This window comes from Lissotriton helveticus, chromosome 9 (assembly GCF_964261635.1).
Source record: "Lissotriton helveticus chromosome 9, aLisHel1.1, whole genome shotgun sequence".
Taxonomy (NCBI): Eukaryota; Metazoa; Chordata; class Amphibia; order Caudata; family Salamandridae; genus Lissotriton; species Lissotriton helveticus.
The window spans coordinates 635512610-635530394 of record NC_136070.1 but is presented as its reverse complement, the minus strand read 5'-3'; the positions used below and the strand labels follow the sequence as shown (position 1 = coordinate 635530394).

Genomic DNA, 17785 nt, shown 5'->3' with positions numbered 1-17785 from the left:
TTTTTTGTAACTTTTCTTTCTTGCAAACTGCCTCGCTCCTACCAACTCCTTCTAGCACCTATTCTCTGGCCTGCACCGGGAAGGGGGAGGGGGGGCACAAGAAAAACCTGGGTACATTTTAGCCATCCATGTTCAACAGGAAACTGGTTAGTTCTTACCCTGCAACCTTCCTTAAACCAACCAGGACCAAATTCTTTTGAAGAAATCTTCCTAAATCTTTTAATATTGGCAAAAGCACTTAGCAGCATGGATCTATTTAGGGGATGACAAACTGAATGCTGCATTTTCCTTTTAGATTGCATTGGGAATAACAATGGTGGTGTAAATTGCCGACAAGCACCTCCTGCCTGAAATATGGAGAAATTGTTTGTATCAACACAGGATTTTCTTTTGTCAGCCTCACTACTCCAACATAAGGGTTAGGCAAAGATAGCCCCTTCAAAATTTTAATACTTTGAGGTTTTTGTTTGTGTATTTTCCTACGTTTGTCCCCATAAACCTTTTTTGCCACCCTTGAACTTTCCTTGATTTCTTAAATGTTCTCACTTGCTTTCTCTGGAAGTTTCCCTGACCTCTCTGTGTCTTTCTTGCCCAGCTTCCCCTTAGCGGTTAGTTGTTTTCACATTTTAGTTGTAGCCCTTGAAGCTGACAGCTTGGGAGGATCTAGGAGCGTGGCTCATGAACTCCATTCCATGTGGCCTTAAACAGCTCCTATGCTTTCTACCTACCCTCCCTTCCTGAGCGCTCCTTCTCACCCCAGGCCTCAACAACATAGTGAGGCGACACTTAGATAAGACCCTTTGTTTCCCAAATACACTACTCTTTTTTTAAATAAGGAAGGGACATCTAGAAACATATATCTCATCATTTAAGGTGCGAGTAGATAAAGGGACCGGCTCAATAGGAGAGAAGGAGGACTAGGATCAGTGATAACACCATTTAAATCTCCTTCTAAAATCGCCTCCCTAAAACCATCCTTTGGTGATTTACTAATACTTTCGAGTAGTTGGATAAGCTTAACATTTCGAGTACTGTTCAAAACCAGTGCCTTTAACATTCCCTGAAAGGTTGTTTGCATTAGGGAAGGGAGATTTCACATTGACAATTCTTGGGCAAAATCAGAAGCATTTTCCAGGGAATCGGTCTTTTTGTTAGTTCATGCTTAACATGCTTATCATCATCAACGTCGCCGGTCCTTTTCCTGGGCCCAGGGGTCGAGTCCTTGCACTCCTCGTACACGGCAGAAGAAATACAATCCGATTTGCCATTATACGGTGGCTCAGACCAGGTTACACCAGACCAAATCCTCTCCAAATTATTCGGGAGGAAGAAGTTCCTGGGAGTCTGGCTCCTAGGGCTCCCCCTCCTGATATTGGAGTCCCTCAATCAGGTCGGGGAGACTTGACGATTCATACCCCTCAGAATCTCACTGACTAAGCTATGCTCCTGATTGTATGTGGAAATCCTGTAAAATGTCCTGAACATTGGGAGTTGGGGGTTTAGCACTAGATGTTCACTGCTAATAAAGGGCAGACGCTGCCTCTTTGTACAGTAATGTTCCACTTTTCCTATTTTGCTGAGTAAACTTGTGCAGACCTCACATAAGCATACAAGTGGTCCGACTAATCTCTGACACCATACAGTTGTCGACGTCATTCTGCGTATTGATTTGTGATCATATAAGGTCTGGTACATCCAACAGTACCAGATATGGATTGTGTCCTGCAGTATTATTACATTCAAAGGACACAGGTGTCCTGACAAAACTCTGTTGTTGTTGTCTGCAGGACTGTGGCAACATTTGTTTTCCTTTTGTACTGGCGGGTGTGAGTGGTGGAATCCCCTAATGCAGCCGACATCACATCCGGTCTCCTGCAACAGCTCCTGGGGTTTTCCCTGCTCTCTGTTTAAGCTGTAAAGAACATCACTGCATCAACTATGCTCATTCAAACAAGTGCACTCACAAACATAGTATATTTCCTTGCCTTTGCAACCATGTCTCTCATTCTTGTTGCACTGGTCGAATCACTAAAGAAGGTTCAAAGGCAAAACCAGCTACACTCAGGCTCACTTGAGACCAATGGACAAACTGTAACAATTATCCAGACCAGCACCAAGCCTACAAGTCGAGCATGATGCAACTCTGCAAGATCATTATACTTCCAACTCCAAATGTAAATGTAATAAATATTGCCTCTACCTTATTTACATATGATTAACAATGGTTCTTAAGAAGCTGGTCACATTTTGGGTAATTCCACCACTTGAAGGCCAGTGGGGTTATGTATGAAATTGTGATATTATAAAGGGGAGAATAGTCATTTATATGGTCGGTTTACCTAAAACACTATGCATTAATGGTTTGTAGAAATGACCGACTTGAAAAAATACATTGGCATATATGATACATTAGCAAGCGTTCTGCTCAGGAAGTAAAAAGTCCAAGAACACAAAAGAACATTTAAGAACAAAAATGCGACAGTGACTGTAAAACGCAATCTTTTAATTGTATTTGTTCATCCCATTCAGATCTACGTATGAATTATTTAAAGGATGCCAGTTTTCCAAACAAATTAATTTATTGAAGCACAATAACAACGACAACAAATAATAATCATACCTTCATATATGATTTTGAATGTGTTAACTGTCACATTTTCTTTATTAGTAAGAGGTAGTGGGGTACTGGAAACATCTATTTGTTATGCATTTTCTTACCTCTAAAGTTGTATGTCAATCATTACCCTGTCGCAAAGACGTTAGACACCTGTGATTCCATGACCCCCAAATGTTTTAATTTTGCCTTGTCACATTATGATAATATACTAAAAGGAGAAGCAAGAAATAATCACTCATATAAAATAAATACTATTTTTTTTATAGAGAAATGTATAACTTAAAGCATTCAGCAATTCGCCTTAGAGGTACTTTATCACTTTTTAAATTTTTTTTATTTTTTTTTGAGTTTTATATAGGGTGAACTTGACCCGAAGGAATCAGGTATCAGAGCGCTTTACATGAGAACCAGTTACAGTACACAGGGACACATTCATTTCTAATTAGGTCTAATCTTATACCTTTCTTATTTGAAATAAACTGGTGTAGCTCCATCTGATAAATCTCAAAGGGGCTGGCTGCCTTGCGTGACGCACAGCGTCACATCATGGTACATCTGTGAGTGTTCACTGTCTAGCATAGGGTTTATACTGGAGACATACCATTCCAGATCTAATTCCTACGTGTAACAAACTCAGAAGGCTCCATTGCATGGGATATGTGTTGTGCACTGCATTCCATATGGAATGGAATGATTTTTCTGAAGAAAAAAACCCAAATGTTACCTTGCTTGAGCCTTCTTCTGCTAGACAAAGCCTGGTCTTGAGCTTCAAGGAGCCGGCTTGGCGTCAGAACCTGTGCATGCTTGCATTGATCCACCCTAGTAATGCCACCTTCAAGCCACAGTTTGTGTGATCTGTAACGTTCACCTTCCCATTGGAACACACCTTTTGCTCTGAATAGTAAATAAAATGCGCCATTTTGTGGATGCATGCACAGGCATAAAGCCTTAGTAAACCTAAGCCTTCTTCTTTTATCCAACAAACGCTTCCATCTTACACTATTTCAACAGTGTGGCACCATTTTTTCTATTTCCAAAAATGTAGGCTGTCTAGGATCATCATACTGATCTGAAAAAAAAACCTTTGTTGTAAGCCGTAGGTGGTAATCATTTATTATTTACCATGGTAGTTCTCTGGTGCACCAACTTATGCTCATTGTTGTGTGCCGTCCCGGCAATTAACAAAACTACTCTAGAAGAAATGATTTCCTGTGCAAATCTTGGTGAAGAGTTTACTGATTTTGTAGTCAGTAAAATAACTTGAATCGCAACACCTGTTATTTGTTTTTTTTTTGTGACAGGCAGCAACCTTATATAAATCAGTATTAATCCTCCTTCAATAGGAAGAATGCAATCCGAATTGCTGGAATACATGCCCTCTAAATGGAACAACAGCAAACCCAGTAAGTCTTTTAGTTCTGAGTCTCTAGGATGTTCAAAAAACAGTTAATTACTTCAGTGGAAAAACAGTTCGTGCAGCCGCAGCCCGTGCGGGTATGTGTGGTGGGGTGGTGGGTCCGGGTTGGGAGGGATTAAACAGGTGACCACGAGGGAAAATAAAATAAACAATTATTTTTCCCTTGTCTTCATCTGTCAAAATACACCTCCTCCCCCACCCGGCCCCAGCGATCTTACCTACACGAGCCGCGGCGGAGTTCATGCCATGTTTTCTGTTGGAGCTATAAACGCTTGACACTCTCTCAGATCCACGTTTTACCTTTGACCCCTACATGTGTCCTGCTTTTGTGCAAAATCAGGATTCACTACACCTTTGGTTATCATGTGGTGCTTAGTGTTACACAATATGCCTAATAATAATAGGGTTGGGCCATCATCCTGGTGTCTAGATGATGGGTCAGTCAGAAGGAAGGGTGGTCCGTAATTGTCTTGCAAAATCATCTATAAGCAATTGTGAATTTACAAAATAACCAATTTCTTTCTTGAGTCAACGTTGTGCAAATAGTCCATGGAAGTGCAAGTTTTCTAACAAAATGTAAGGATTTTGGGGCCTTAAGTTCATCATTTTGTAACACAGGAAACGCAAGAGGAGCACAGAGAACAAAGACAGCAAGAGGAACAAGAAGAACAAGCTCGGCAAGAGGAGAAAAGTTTGACAATGATCGCGGGGAGGGACAGCGCCAAGACGATCCACTGGATGATCAAGATGGAGAACGTAAATAAGTAGACGGTTCTGTTGCAGTTTGTGTAGTTGGGGTACAGCGGGAAAGTCCAGACGCTCCCTGTTGGGTGAAAAAACGGAAATGTATCAGATCCCCAACACTGATCTCAGATCCTTGCCCACCGATCTTTAAAATAATCCTACATTTTTGATTAACCCACATTTCCACAAAACCCATGAGTGCAACAGCCACCATGTGTCACTTAAAACTCTACATATGTGTATAACTCTCTTTTCCTGGCATAAGATATAATCTCCAGAAGGTACATTGATACCAATGATAAAACTATGAATCTTTCAGTTAAAACGTTCTATAATATAAGCTTAATGACTGTATATTCGATTTACATGAAACAATTTGACCAAAGACCTCTAACGCATGAGGGGGGGATTAGAGGACTATAACATTAAATATCACAAAATATAAGTGTAACATTTCACTTTAAATATTTACCATGGAAATAACAGAAAGCATCAAGATGCATTTAGATAGCGTCACCTTTTTGGCGAAGAAATTATTCGCAATCAGGAAGTCCCAGGAAGCAGTCATGGGGTGGCTACAGTAAAACTGGTTGCACCTTAGCAGTACTAAGTGAGATGTGTCACTGATTACAGAAAATCTCTCCGAAGTCCCTTCTTCAGGTGTTTTCACTCACTGGGGCAATCTATGACCCCACAGATAAAAGTTCGAAACTTTAAGGTTAATTTTAATGTTAAAATGGCTTTTTATCAGTGGTGAGTACGGTAAGGCTCTGTTTGAAATACTGTTTGAGCAGGATACATCGTTTTTCCCTCTATCATGGTGCTCAGCCTACAACTGATGGTAAACTCCAGTTTACGATTTAGAATAGAATTGTCATCTCCGTGCTGGAAAAGCGCCTTGGAAACTTCAGTCAGTATGGTAGAGACCTAGTCCAATTATTTTGAGAAAACAAACTCACTCTAGCCCAGTAGATCACGTTGGCCTCATTGCTTAACACGCCACAATCTGCATCTCATGATAAATAATGTACTTTTCAACTGTTAAATCCGGCTTGCCAAAATTTTATGAACGGTGTGGACTATATTGCCCCTGGTAATTAGTGAGTGCTGTAAACTCAATACAACTCAGAATTCCGCCCCTTGCGCAAACTCTGACTCGCTCACCGCCAGGACCTGCAGAGGAACTACATGTTTTGAACTTATGTTTGAGTTGTGATTGATGCTGGGTTCCTCCATTCCAGTGAAGGCCTAAGTAAATATGTACCTATCTGCCTTTACAGACCATTGAATAATAACTGAATGAGGGTGTCAAGATTCGAGAAACAGACAGGTGCCAAACTCCACTGCCCTTTTCTACACAAAAGAACTGAAACTCTTCACCTTCTCCATTTACTTCTCTCCCTACCCAGTGTCCCCTCCTGGCCAATCCACAGCACCTCCTATCAATGTATGCAGATCTCAAAGATTTTTCTTCTATGGATTTTACCTGCCCACACCCAATTTGTAAGTTAACCAGACATTGTTTTAAAGCTGCATCAGTCAGTACAAAATATCTGCCCATGTAAAGCATTGCGATAGCCTCTGAGTCTACATAAACCCTATGTAAATAACGTCAATAAAATGCAAATAATAAGAGATCTGGAAGCAGGTAAATACAGGTATTTGGAATCAATTTATGGAACAACCTGCCCCCGGAAATTTTACTTGGGACACATATGTCATATTTTAAACGATGCTTCAAAAAATTACATCCAGCCCAATTTTAGAAATCACTTTAAGTGCTCTTAAATAAAAAGTCACAATGAATCTCAATTTTTTTACTCAGATATAGAATGCATCAATTTTCTTACCTTGCCCACAAATTCTAATCCTGGTGGGTATTTTATGTTGTGATGTTAATAAATTGCACAACTAGCCATTCAGAAACAGGAGCCTATCAGGTCACTTTATCCGTAAGTATATTGATAATGATAATCAATATACCCACCACTTCATGCTCATTCACTATCTTGTAAATGGCTTATTGTGCTGTGCGCTCTCATTTTTAAGCCCTTTCTTCATCCACCATCTTATGGATGGCACTTTGTGTTTACAAATTATCTTGCAAATGGACTGCTAATTTTATTAGTTATCTTGTGATCGATAGCTTCAAATTGTTTGATTATGATTTTCCCTAGAACTGTACGACATAATTAAAAGTATTACCTGTGATGAGCCAAGCAAACCAAAAGAGGCTTAACAGCGCAAGGATGCCATAGACAAGCTTATTTGGCCTCAGTCCAGCCACAATAGAGAGGAGGGACATGATGATGACAGTGACGCCATTAACGATGAGGTAGATAGGGATGAAGCGTTGCACTGGGCATTGTTGCAGATAAACAGAACCTGTGAGTATGAAAACAACAGATCAGTGAAATAACTACATTAGGTGTTGCATTACAGAGCAATGAAAAATTGTCAAAGAAATCTTCAGTAGGGTGGCTGATATTTAGTTTGATCTTCTACCAGGAAATAACACATTGTCAGATTCTCCAGACTCACCTGATAGGAGGAATTAGTCTTATTAAAATGTATAGAATGCAGACAGTATGGCCTCTGGTCTCCAAGACACTAAGCACAATCCTGGACAAAACCATGCTGGGATTTGCAGTTGTGTGGTTTGTTGATGAAAGACTATGGACCTCCTTGCAAGTTAGGTCAGTTAAGGAATTTACCACACTTGGTAATACCATTATCCAAGGATGAGGTATTTACCACCCCAGTTATGGTAAATGCCTACTCTTCCTAGTTTCCATCTTGAAACGGAGACGTAAGAATGCAAAATATTATGGTAGCACAACAAATTCTGGTTTGCTTGTGTTTCGGTTCAGGGGGGGCCTGGCTTTGGCATTTCGGACTGGACTGTTCCTATTGGAGCAGAGCCATGGTTGAATTGCATATAGCTGGGTCTAAACTGAGTCGGCATAGTGTGCAAAATAACGAAGGATTGGGATTCAGCCTGAGTGTTTAGAGTGCCTTATATTAATTCAAGCATTCCATTCAGCACTGTTTTGTATGCACACAAAATTCCACATAATTTGGCATTTCTAAAGGCATTTTCCTTAATTTATTTCATTAGGGAAAACGGTGAGGGTATGTTTAAAACACAACTCAGAATACCCATCCCTTAGTTTACATGGGATCAGAATTTATCAATGAACTTGAAATGGGGCGCTAAAGCAGTTTGGCTTAAAAACATGATTTCTAACACCTTCTGACTTGACTCTGGTTTTCCTTTTAGAAAACCTGTGCCTTGTCACCTACTTTTTCTCATTCTTTTCTCCTCCCTTTCTCCAATCCTCATCCCCACCTTAGCTTTGTTCTTTTGCTCTCATTCTAGCCCTCTTCCAATCAATCATTTTTATTGGACCCTCTCTTTCTCTCCCTGTCTCTCACTATCACTCTCTCCTCTTACTCATATTCTCACTCTCTCTTCCTACCGCTCAGTTTCATGTTCAGTTAACTCTTTCAATCTATTATTTTAATTGTTTTTAACGTCTTTTCTTATAACTCAGCGGATCATTTTGGGATCACATGATAATCCATGACTCACACTACTGACTCAATTGTAAGTTGTGAGGCATTATATAACACTTGCAGTCACACCTCAGAGCTCTCACAAAAATGTGGCACGAAGAGCTCACGCTTATCAGCAGAGTCATAGCAAGAATGTCAATGAAATCCTATCCTATGAAAATTGTAGAGTCTACGCTTCGGTTGGTTGAATCTAAATACAGAAACCAACGTATTTCCCTTCCGATGAGTTACCTGCAATAATTTCAAGAGGTGAGGTGAGTCACATCCTGAATATTGACAGAGGTTCCCTCAACCTCTTGCCTTTGGATTACAGTCGGGGATGTGAGAACTATTTTTAAGAGACACTCAATTAACTCACTATGACAGCTCTCTTTAGGCTATGGAGAAACATTTAAGTCCCTCCCGGCTACTCATACATTTGTCTCAGTGCATTTTGGTGCTTGCATTTTTGTTCTTCCAAAAGAAAAAAAAGTGCTGAAGGGCGAGTAGCATTGGGGATTTGGCCAAAAAAGGTCTTTTTAAAAAAGAACTATCCAGAGATGTTGATTGAGCCTGTTTCCAACAGAGACTACTTTACATGCATTTATTGAGTTTCAAAACAAAGCAAATGGCCAACATTCCAGAGATATCTCCTTTAGAGGGTGAAATTAAGAATGCCTTAGTTGATGGAGAGGTTGGGGTGGGCCAGTCACCAGAGATAACCCCTTGGTGGGGTGTAGTATGGACTTAATGATCTACCACAAACCAAAGTGTCAAAGCAGTTTGTCTCGAGTTCTAACAAAATCTTTCTTAAAAGAGATGGGCAAAGATCAACCATTTCCTAGTTAATGAGGTAGATCCTAAGGTAAACATCCTTTACAACGCAACTTTTACCATGCAGTGCCTTTACGACGCAACTTTTACAACGCAAACCATTACAACGCATTGCGCTGGGGGGCGCTTTAGGATAGGGAATAAGTTTAATTTACTGTCCAACACCTTCCCTAGTGTCCACCGGGACTGGAGTTGGAATAGTGAATTAAACTATTCACTATCCAGCACCCCAAAGCGCTATGCATTGTAAAGGTAAGCGAAGTAAAAACCGCGTTGTAAAGGCTTGTGATCTAAAAGTATGTGTTGTAACGTCATACATCCAGATACTAAATCGCATGTCGTACACCAAAAAAGGCATTACTAGCCAACAGGTTATAAGTATGTATCCATTCAGCAGAAAATAATCTTTTGAGGGGTGGTATATCCTAATCTCATGAGGTGAACTGGAAAAAGGGATGAAAAGAGAATAGTAAAAGGGATACACATGTCAGGGTGTTGGGGAGATGAAAGAGTACAAGGAGGCAATGAGATCCTTTGATCTTACCAATGACAATCTCAGCGATGCTCAGTGCTATCCAAACAAGTGACATTAGACCAAGAAGCCATTCTGAAAAAAGAAGAAAACATATCAATCTCTGAAATGCCTACTGTTACTCATCTGTGATACGAAAGGTAGAAGCTATTTAGAAAAGTTAAATAAACAAAAAACAATTTTCAAATTAAATGTTCAGTCCCTAACCACCTCACCTTCTCTCCGACAACATGTTAACATCAAAAACAGAGCTGATTTAAAGGCCATTAGGTACCCACTTATTTATATAATTCTCATCTCTTCCTGTTTTATAATTCTCAGCCCTTTACTTCTTGTAATTTTCAGCGAAACATGTTTCAAGTCACGCAGCAAGTGATTTTTTGTTTTTAGTTCATTTCAAACATATTTTTTGCACATTTATTGCTCTTTCTTAATTTATTTCATGCAGTGAATTATAATTTTCAATTGCAAAATAAGTTCATACCATACTGTTACTCTAGTTTGTAAGTTAAGAATTAATTAAAAAGGTTTTTGCCAGCACGCGTTTCACTCTAGGTTTCATTACCTGTGTATTCTCTGAAGGCAAGTCTAGGCATCCGACTCAATATGTGCCTTTTGTTCCAAGAATATATCGAAGGAAACCCCAGATCTCTCTTCTATGTTGTTACCAAATCGAAAGATTGGTTTGCGATTCGATTTGTGGAAGGGGAGTGTTTAGGGCATCCCTTCCAAATAGTGATTCACAGTGGTATGTATTAATGTTTTGGGACAAAATTTTGTTCACAAAACATAAATATTGCACCACTAATTCAACGTTGGTGGTAACCCCTTCATAATTGAAACGGATACTATGGAACCACTTTCCCTTTGAGAACGTAACACAAATATTTTTTAAGAGCGGGCAGTGGTCCCATAGATGACTGCCTACTCTTAAAAAATGATTTTTAAGCGTTTCATTTTTTCCTTTTGAACTATCCCATTTTTCATAAAGTTAAACGGCTGAATTTCAATTTTCAAATTAAAAATTGTTGCTTTAACGCAAACGCAATCACAGACAAGGTGGTCTGCAGGCGGTAGCAAGCCACCTTCCCTCTGATGGCTTTCATTCCTAATGGGTCGCAAACTGTGACCTACCTCATTAAAATTTATGAGGTAGGTCACTTTACCAACAATTAGGAATCACTAATTGAAACTCAACAAGTTTCATACCTTCAGAATAGTGATTTCCTGATTGCAAGTTGCAGGAAATCGCATTTAGGAAATCACTATTCCCAATATTTGTACATCTGGCCCATAGTGGACTCCACCATTCCCCTAAGAAGGCAATTCTCCATACAACCACCTGACTCAGTGTGACCACATAATCCCTATCTTCAGTGCTCCTCTGTGGCTTCCACCCCAATTATGCATTACGTTCAACTACTAACTAGATGAAAACAACCTTCTTTCCAGGCCCCAGCCTCAACAAATAACTTCTGTAAATCATTGATTGAATATTAATACCCAAAGCAGTGGTATCCATTCTTCTAGAAGAAGTAGTGTCTGAGGGTCAGCTTCCACTTTGCAAATGTGGGGTTTTGGGAATGGGAAGCAGCCAGAGTTCCAAGGCACTGCTGTATGCACCCAGCAAGGTATTTGCCAAATGCCTATTCTATTTTTTGATTGCAGCTCCTGTTCCTTTTTAGCGCAGGAAGCGGATTGATAAAATAATTTTAAGAATGTAAAGACAGGGTTGAGGTCCTCTACCTCTTGCACTCCTCCATCCCTACCATTCTGCACCATTCGCAGGCTGAAACCTGCCTCATTGATGTTAATAGAACAGGATTCTGCAAATCCTACTGAATGTTCATTTTGTGCTCAAGAGTAATATATCTATTACAGTTGAAAAGTAAGGTATGGTAAGAAAGCGTTCAGTGTGTACAAACACCAACCTACTTGCAATTCAGCCCATAGTACATCTGGGCCCGTATAACAAATATGTTGGCTTTCCCTCTTTGTGCAACGGCGCACCTTTAAATAGGTGCGCTGTGCGCAAACAGGGATACCGCACAATATTTCCATGAATGCTCTGCCCCCAGGGCAGCCGCGAACTAGTGCTGCCCTGGGTACAGCGCATTCAAGAGAAATAAAGCACAGCTGCTTCAAAGCCGCTCTGTGTTTCACTGTGCAGGTGGCACCCCCTTGCACTTTCAAGAGGGGTGAGAGATCCCCTTGCAGGTGGGTGCAGTGAGTGACTGCACCAGCCTACAAGGGGATGTCTGTGAGGTCCATGGGACCCCCTTTCTCCCCTCTAGAAGGCTGCCTGTAGCAGGCGCCTCCTATGGTCATGTTTGCCTCTTGTCTACGTCCAAAATAGGGCGCAGGGGCAGAGGCAAAGTGATTCCCTCATTTGCATGGATTCACGCCTCCGTGCACATGAGGAAACACCCTCTAATGATAGTGCTGGTGTTCCATGTGTGCCAGAGCTGTCTGTAATACATAATGGGCCGCAGAAGCGTCTGATGCCCCTTCTGTAAAACCAAAGTGTCCCTGGGTGCACCAAGCTGGCACACATGCCCTTTGCACCCCTGAGGCACTCTGGGTAATACGGTCCAGGTCCCCAAAACCACAGGGACCTGGAGTCTGCAATGGCCGTTCATCTGTGAAGATGTTTGTGCCGCATGGTATGTCAAGGCATGAATGGAGATGAGAGTGGAGATTCCATCAGTGATCCAGTCATGGAGATGCTCAGCAGTGCCTAAGCGTAAAGGTGGACCTAATTCATGTGCATTTGTGAGAAAAGCAGTGACAGGAAACATATTATTTCCAAATAGTAGATTTCCATTTCCAGAGGAACTTAACCATCAATCAACAAGGACACCCCAACACCAAGAAACTCCCAAAATAAAATGATAAACTTAGTTCATTTAACTGCAGTAAAATAACCAAATACTCACTGAAACACTGAGTGGCACAGCAACAGCAACTCTTGACTGATGTATCCTGTGCAAACATAAGACAGTGATTGCATTAGAACTGAGATCAAGCTTGGCATTTAGCAGATTTGGGTCTGCTTTGTACTAGCAAGGAGCTGTGATAGGCGTGCCTTGATGCTGCCTTTAATCATAAAGAGGCACTACTGAAATGCGCTACGAAGCCTCAATAAGGGTGCGCTATACAAACGCTAGTTAAAAATAACAGTAAAGAACAAGATGAATTTGCATCTGAGATATGTGTGTGCTCATGCTGTACCACACATCCTCTTTGTGTTTCATATTGGCATTTGTGAGCATCACATCTGCCTTTGCACAGACAAGAATGAATGTTGTGGATGTGAAAGAGAACCACACTTCCAATCTTTACTTTCAAGTATAACAGAAGCCCTTATTGATTCCATATTGATACTTTTTGATGTTTCTACGTTTTATACATCTGTCTCTTTACCTGGCAGTCCTGATGCACTCTGTCTTGGGCCATGACTCTGTTGTTTGTTGGCTTTCTTCGGATTCAGTTCCACAGCACACCAAGGATGTCCTTATGAGCTAATGATTGACTGTTTTTCTTGTTGGCCGACCTACAGAAAAGTTAGGATTAATTAGTTAGATAATCTCAAATGCAAAACTTTGTTTAACATATTTTGTTTCCCTTGACATCTCACTCCTGACTGCCTTGAACTCTTTTCCTTTGTTGTCAGTGCTTCTTTCCTTGAGACCCTCATGGGTGAGTAGTGTGCTTTATAAATGCCATGATTGATTGATTGATTCTTTCCCTGTTTTATGCTGCATTCTGCTTCTTTCTTTCACTCATTAGCTTGCTTTACCTTTCTTGCTCACTGTTCCTTTCACTTGTATGTCAGAATATCGACCAAAGAAATATCATGCTGCAAGAATGTTGTAGCAAAAAATATCAACTACCAACATATTGTGGAGGTAGGTTCCAGGGCGGAGGTAGAAAATAAAACTATCTCCAGTTTAACCATGACTCTGATCACACCCAGCATGCCAAGTGAGCAAACATTTCCTTCAGTGAATGTTGTTTAGCTTCTCATCCTCCTTCCATCAATTCATAAATTCATGCTTTCCCTAGGTATATATTAATCCAATCATTCATCCATCCTTCCTCCCTTTCCTATCGATCCTTACAATCTTTCCCATCTGCCCAGTCTTCATCCTTCCTGCCATTCATCCTTTTGTCTGTTGATCATTTCATTCTTCCATCTATCCTTGTGCCCTTCCATCTACTCAATCTTTCATGCTTCGATCCATTCAGTCTTTCACCCTTCCATCCTACTTTTCACCTTTTCTTCATTATAGCTTTCGACATTTACTTCCATTCCTGCAACCTTCCTCTGATCACCAGCTCTTTCCTCTTTCTTTCCATCTACCCATGTTTATGTCTCTCATCCTTATTGTGTTCTTTCTTACTGCAAACAATGGAAAAGCTGATAGCTCCCATACGTCGCTATCTAGGAGCCCGCCGCCAGTATAAGATAGCCTGGAGGATCTGTAGAGTAGGTACCTCCTCTGTCAAAGTTTCTCTGTAGTATCTCGAGAGTATTTGGCCCAACCAGAGCAGAATCCTCTCTGTCCCTACTTCAAACAACCTGGCGGACCCTTGGTAGGCAGTACCTAGGCCTCTGACTGGTCAGGCACAAATGTACTTTCATGTATGGTACGGTTTTATTGTTTTTACTTAACTGATGCTATTTTTGAGTATGTAATTCATCCACCTTAAACGAATTGTTTTTACTATGTAGATATCAAAGTATAACATTGTACTGTTTGGGTTTATTGTTTTTATCAATCTAATGCTGTTACTGAGAATGTAACACATCCTGAATTGTTTTCATCCTTTTATGGTGTGATGTATTTGTACTTGCACAAATGAATTGTTACTTTTATGGTCTATGACCGAAATAAAGTAACAAAATGAAATGAAATGACTGACTCAGTTAGAATACAAACCACCTTAAACCGTGGGAAAGAATTGTCTACATACTTCTGCTGTAGGGTTGAGACACTGGGTTACCCTGAGAACCTGCCGATTTTCTCAGATTCCACTGCATGTCGTTACGGACACTGAGTATATAGTTCACTGGTCACTTTTCTAGACACACTACTTCTTACTCTGAACTAATCCTACCCGAGAGATTGATAGGAACTGCCTTCACCGGGTTTAAAAAATCTTGGAATAAAAATTCACATGAATATCCTCAAAATACATTTAAATAGCACTTGCTTCCATCTATATTACGGGTCAATAAGAAAAAACGGCGTTTTACTCACACTCTCAGGAAAATTCTACTCTTTGGAAATAGAAATTAAGCATGCAATTATCGTCTCATCAGGTTTTCAACAGAACAATTGTACACATTCCAAATGTAGTTTGTTGAAAACAAAAAAAAGTCACTATCTTACAGCAGCTTCAAATCCCAACATTGCAGCAACCCCACCCTCCGGAAACAAAGAGGGTACATTCAAGCACTTACCTTCCTGTGAGTTTGAGGATTGTTGGCAGAGAAGGTGCCGGGCTCTTTCAGTGCTGGTAAATGTGTGTGCCTCGAAAGAGGTTTTATAGCACCGCTGCCGCGTTGCCCAATATGTAATTAACAGCACACACCCCACACGAAAGCTCATGAATAGTCATCACCTGCAGGAAAACAATGAAACATGTGGGCTGCTGAAGTAGGAATGTTAAAGAGGAAGGTCACGTTTATACTATCAGCACGACCAGGGCAAATTCCGCAAATTGATTAGGTACAAAAAAATCCTGGAAACAATGGATTCATAAATACATCACTCACCGACACATAAAAAACGCGCAGCACATTCGTACGTCTCAAGCAAGGGCTAAATTCGAAATCTGTACTTTCTGGTCGACACTTTGAGAGTGACATAGTACCAGCTGTGAAATGAAGGCTTTTAGAAAAGAAGCAGGGTGATCAGGGGTTCTGTATACTTGTCGATCTTGGGGGCATGTTTTCTTCCTTCTGAGGTGCCCATGTAATGCCATTTGTTACACCACAGCGCACTGGAGACTGTAATTCCCATTTACAACCTACAATGTCCTTGGTTTAGACAAGAGGTGGTATCACCACTAATTCTGCCCACTGTAATGGAGTGCCTACTCTGTTATGGTGGTCGTCAATAACACCATAGAGAGAAGAGTGTCCCTCCCAATGCATCGCCTCCTTTGAAAGTGGGGATATGGGAGATCATACAGTAGAGCGCCATGTTTCCCCAAGTCCTACTGTTTTAGGAGCAACTTAGGGTTCCCATGAGGGAGGGTGCTGGCCTTGACTGATCCTCGCCCTCTGGAGGCCCTCAAGCTCCCTCACAGACTAAAGCTGTGGGTGCCTATGCATATGTACTGTGTGCACAGTCTAAAAAGTACTCACAGACTCAGTGCCCCTGTGGCCAGCCATCAGATGTGACTGCCCCCATGTGTGTGGAGGGTCTTTAAGGGCACCTCACAGTCACACCAGGATGTTGGCAATGTATGTGTGATCGGTGTCTAGTTTTTCGCCTCCGGTCCTCCTGGCACATTTGAATGCTGCTTTGCTAGGAGTATGCGCATGTGCAAAGTGAATTCCCTCATTTTCTTGGGGTACGGCTCCGTAAATCAGAGAACACTCTTATTTCCAAGGCATGAATGGGCGCTACCTTATAGACTTTCTCGTGGTCTCTGCACAATTTATGCAAGATGCAAAAAGAACATAACATTACTGCTTAGGTGCAATCATTTGAGTGCCTAATGTTCAACGGTTAGACTTGGCGGTTTTAAAACAAAAAACATTGCCTTAGCACATCTGTAATAACTGCATTCATTTTTTTTTATTAATTGCTAACCGACTCTGCCAAGTTCTGCCTTTCTCTGACATGTAAACCTGTCTCTCATGTCTAACACCGTAGCCACACAATTCTTTTTTTTAACATCTTGTTATTGTAAAAGGGAAAAGAAAAAGGACTAAAGTGCACAAGACAGCAGTGGTCATCACAGCCAGCGTCAGATCACAATTACATGTCTTATAAATATGAGATAAATATGCTGCCAAAGTTGGCAGAGCACGCTGCGCACTGTGCTGAAGTAGTCCGTGTGGACTCTATATTTAATTATTCAACATTCATCCAATAAACGATATTTATACATAAATCAATCCAATGATATTACACACTGTGATGAATGCACTTATAGGAATTCTTTAATGTATATCTTCATGAATTAAACCGACTCAACTATCAGTAAACATATGTCTCTGGTTATGTCAAAAAAATGTACATTCAAAATGATACATATAACATTGTAATTAACTGATTATACAATTTTCACGTGTTCACAAAACTTCACAAAGCATTTTGACATGCTCCTCCGTGAAAAATATACAGCCCTGTCTACAATGAGATAACTACAGAGCATAGCAGTCACGAGTCTTCCAGGCATACACAGAGTTCCTTCACTGGATTTACGGCACCATTGATTCTTGTATATTTTTCACGGAGGAGATCTTTTCGGCGTTTAGGCACCATTTTATCGGCCCTGACCATTCTGGTGTCAACCAGGCGGCACTGACTGTTTAGCCCAACGGTACAATATCCTAATTTTTCCATCAGCTGGCGATCAGCAGAACTCAGCCAGATTGCCCCTGAGGAAGGGACATTTTGGTCCCGAAATGCATCGGGCATGTCAAAATGCTTTGTGAAGTTTTGTGAACATGTGAAAATTGTATAATCAGTTAATTACAATGTTATATGTATCATTTTGAATGTACTTTTTTTGACATAACCAGAGACATATGTTTACTGATAGTTGAGTTGGTTTAATTCATGAAGATATACATAAAAGAATTCCTATAAGTGCATTCATCACAGTGTGTAATATCATTGGATTGATTTATGTATAAATATCGTTTATTGGATGAATGTTGAATAATTAAATATAGAGTCCACACGGACTACTTCAGCACAGTGCGCAGCATGCTCTGCCAACTTTGGCAGCATATTTATCTTTTGTCCTTTAGCACTTGACAGGCAGCCAGTGCTACGCTGCGGCACCTTTATTAAGCAGTGGTTCAAAAAAACTGTTGAAAGTTTTAGATTAGGTAGAACAG

At 40.6% G+C, this 17785-nt stretch overlaps 1 protein-coding gene across 1 annotated transcript; it reads right to left on the bottom strand.

Annotated features, from left to right (window-relative positions):
* Nucleotides 1-3117: 3117 nt before the first annotated feature.
* Nucleotides 3118-15237, bottom strand: LOC144781725 (transmembrane protein 272-like). Its single transcript, XM_078660700.1, has 6 exons — nt 15167-15237; nt 13123-13252; nt 12636-12681; nt 9712-9774; nt 6984-7163; nt 3118-4857 (listed from the first exon to the last, which is right to left on the bottom strand). Exons 2-6 carry the CDS (start codon nt 13153-13155, stop codon nt 4637-4639), a joined length of 543 nt encoding a protein of 180 aa, XP_078516826.1. The 5' UTR covers nt 13156-13252; nt 15167-15237; the 3' UTR covers nt 3118-4636.
* Nucleotides 15238-17785: the final 2548 nt, after the last annotated feature.

What these genes read in the sequence shown, in the direction of transcription:
- LOC144781725 (XM_078660700.1), bottom strand. Translation starts at nt 13,155, where the DNA reads ATGGCCCAAGACAGAGTGCATCAGGACTGCCAG. An exon ending in GAGTGCATCAGGACTGCCAG is followed by an intron (nt 12,682 to 13,122) that starts GTAAAGAGACAG and finishes ATGTTTGCACAG; the next exon opens with GATACATCAGTCAAGAGTTG. An exon ending in CTGTGCCACTCAGTGTTTCA is followed by an intron (nt 9,775 to 12,635) that starts GTGAGTATTTGG and finishes TTCTTTTTTCAG; the next exon opens with AATGGCTTCTTGGTCTAATG.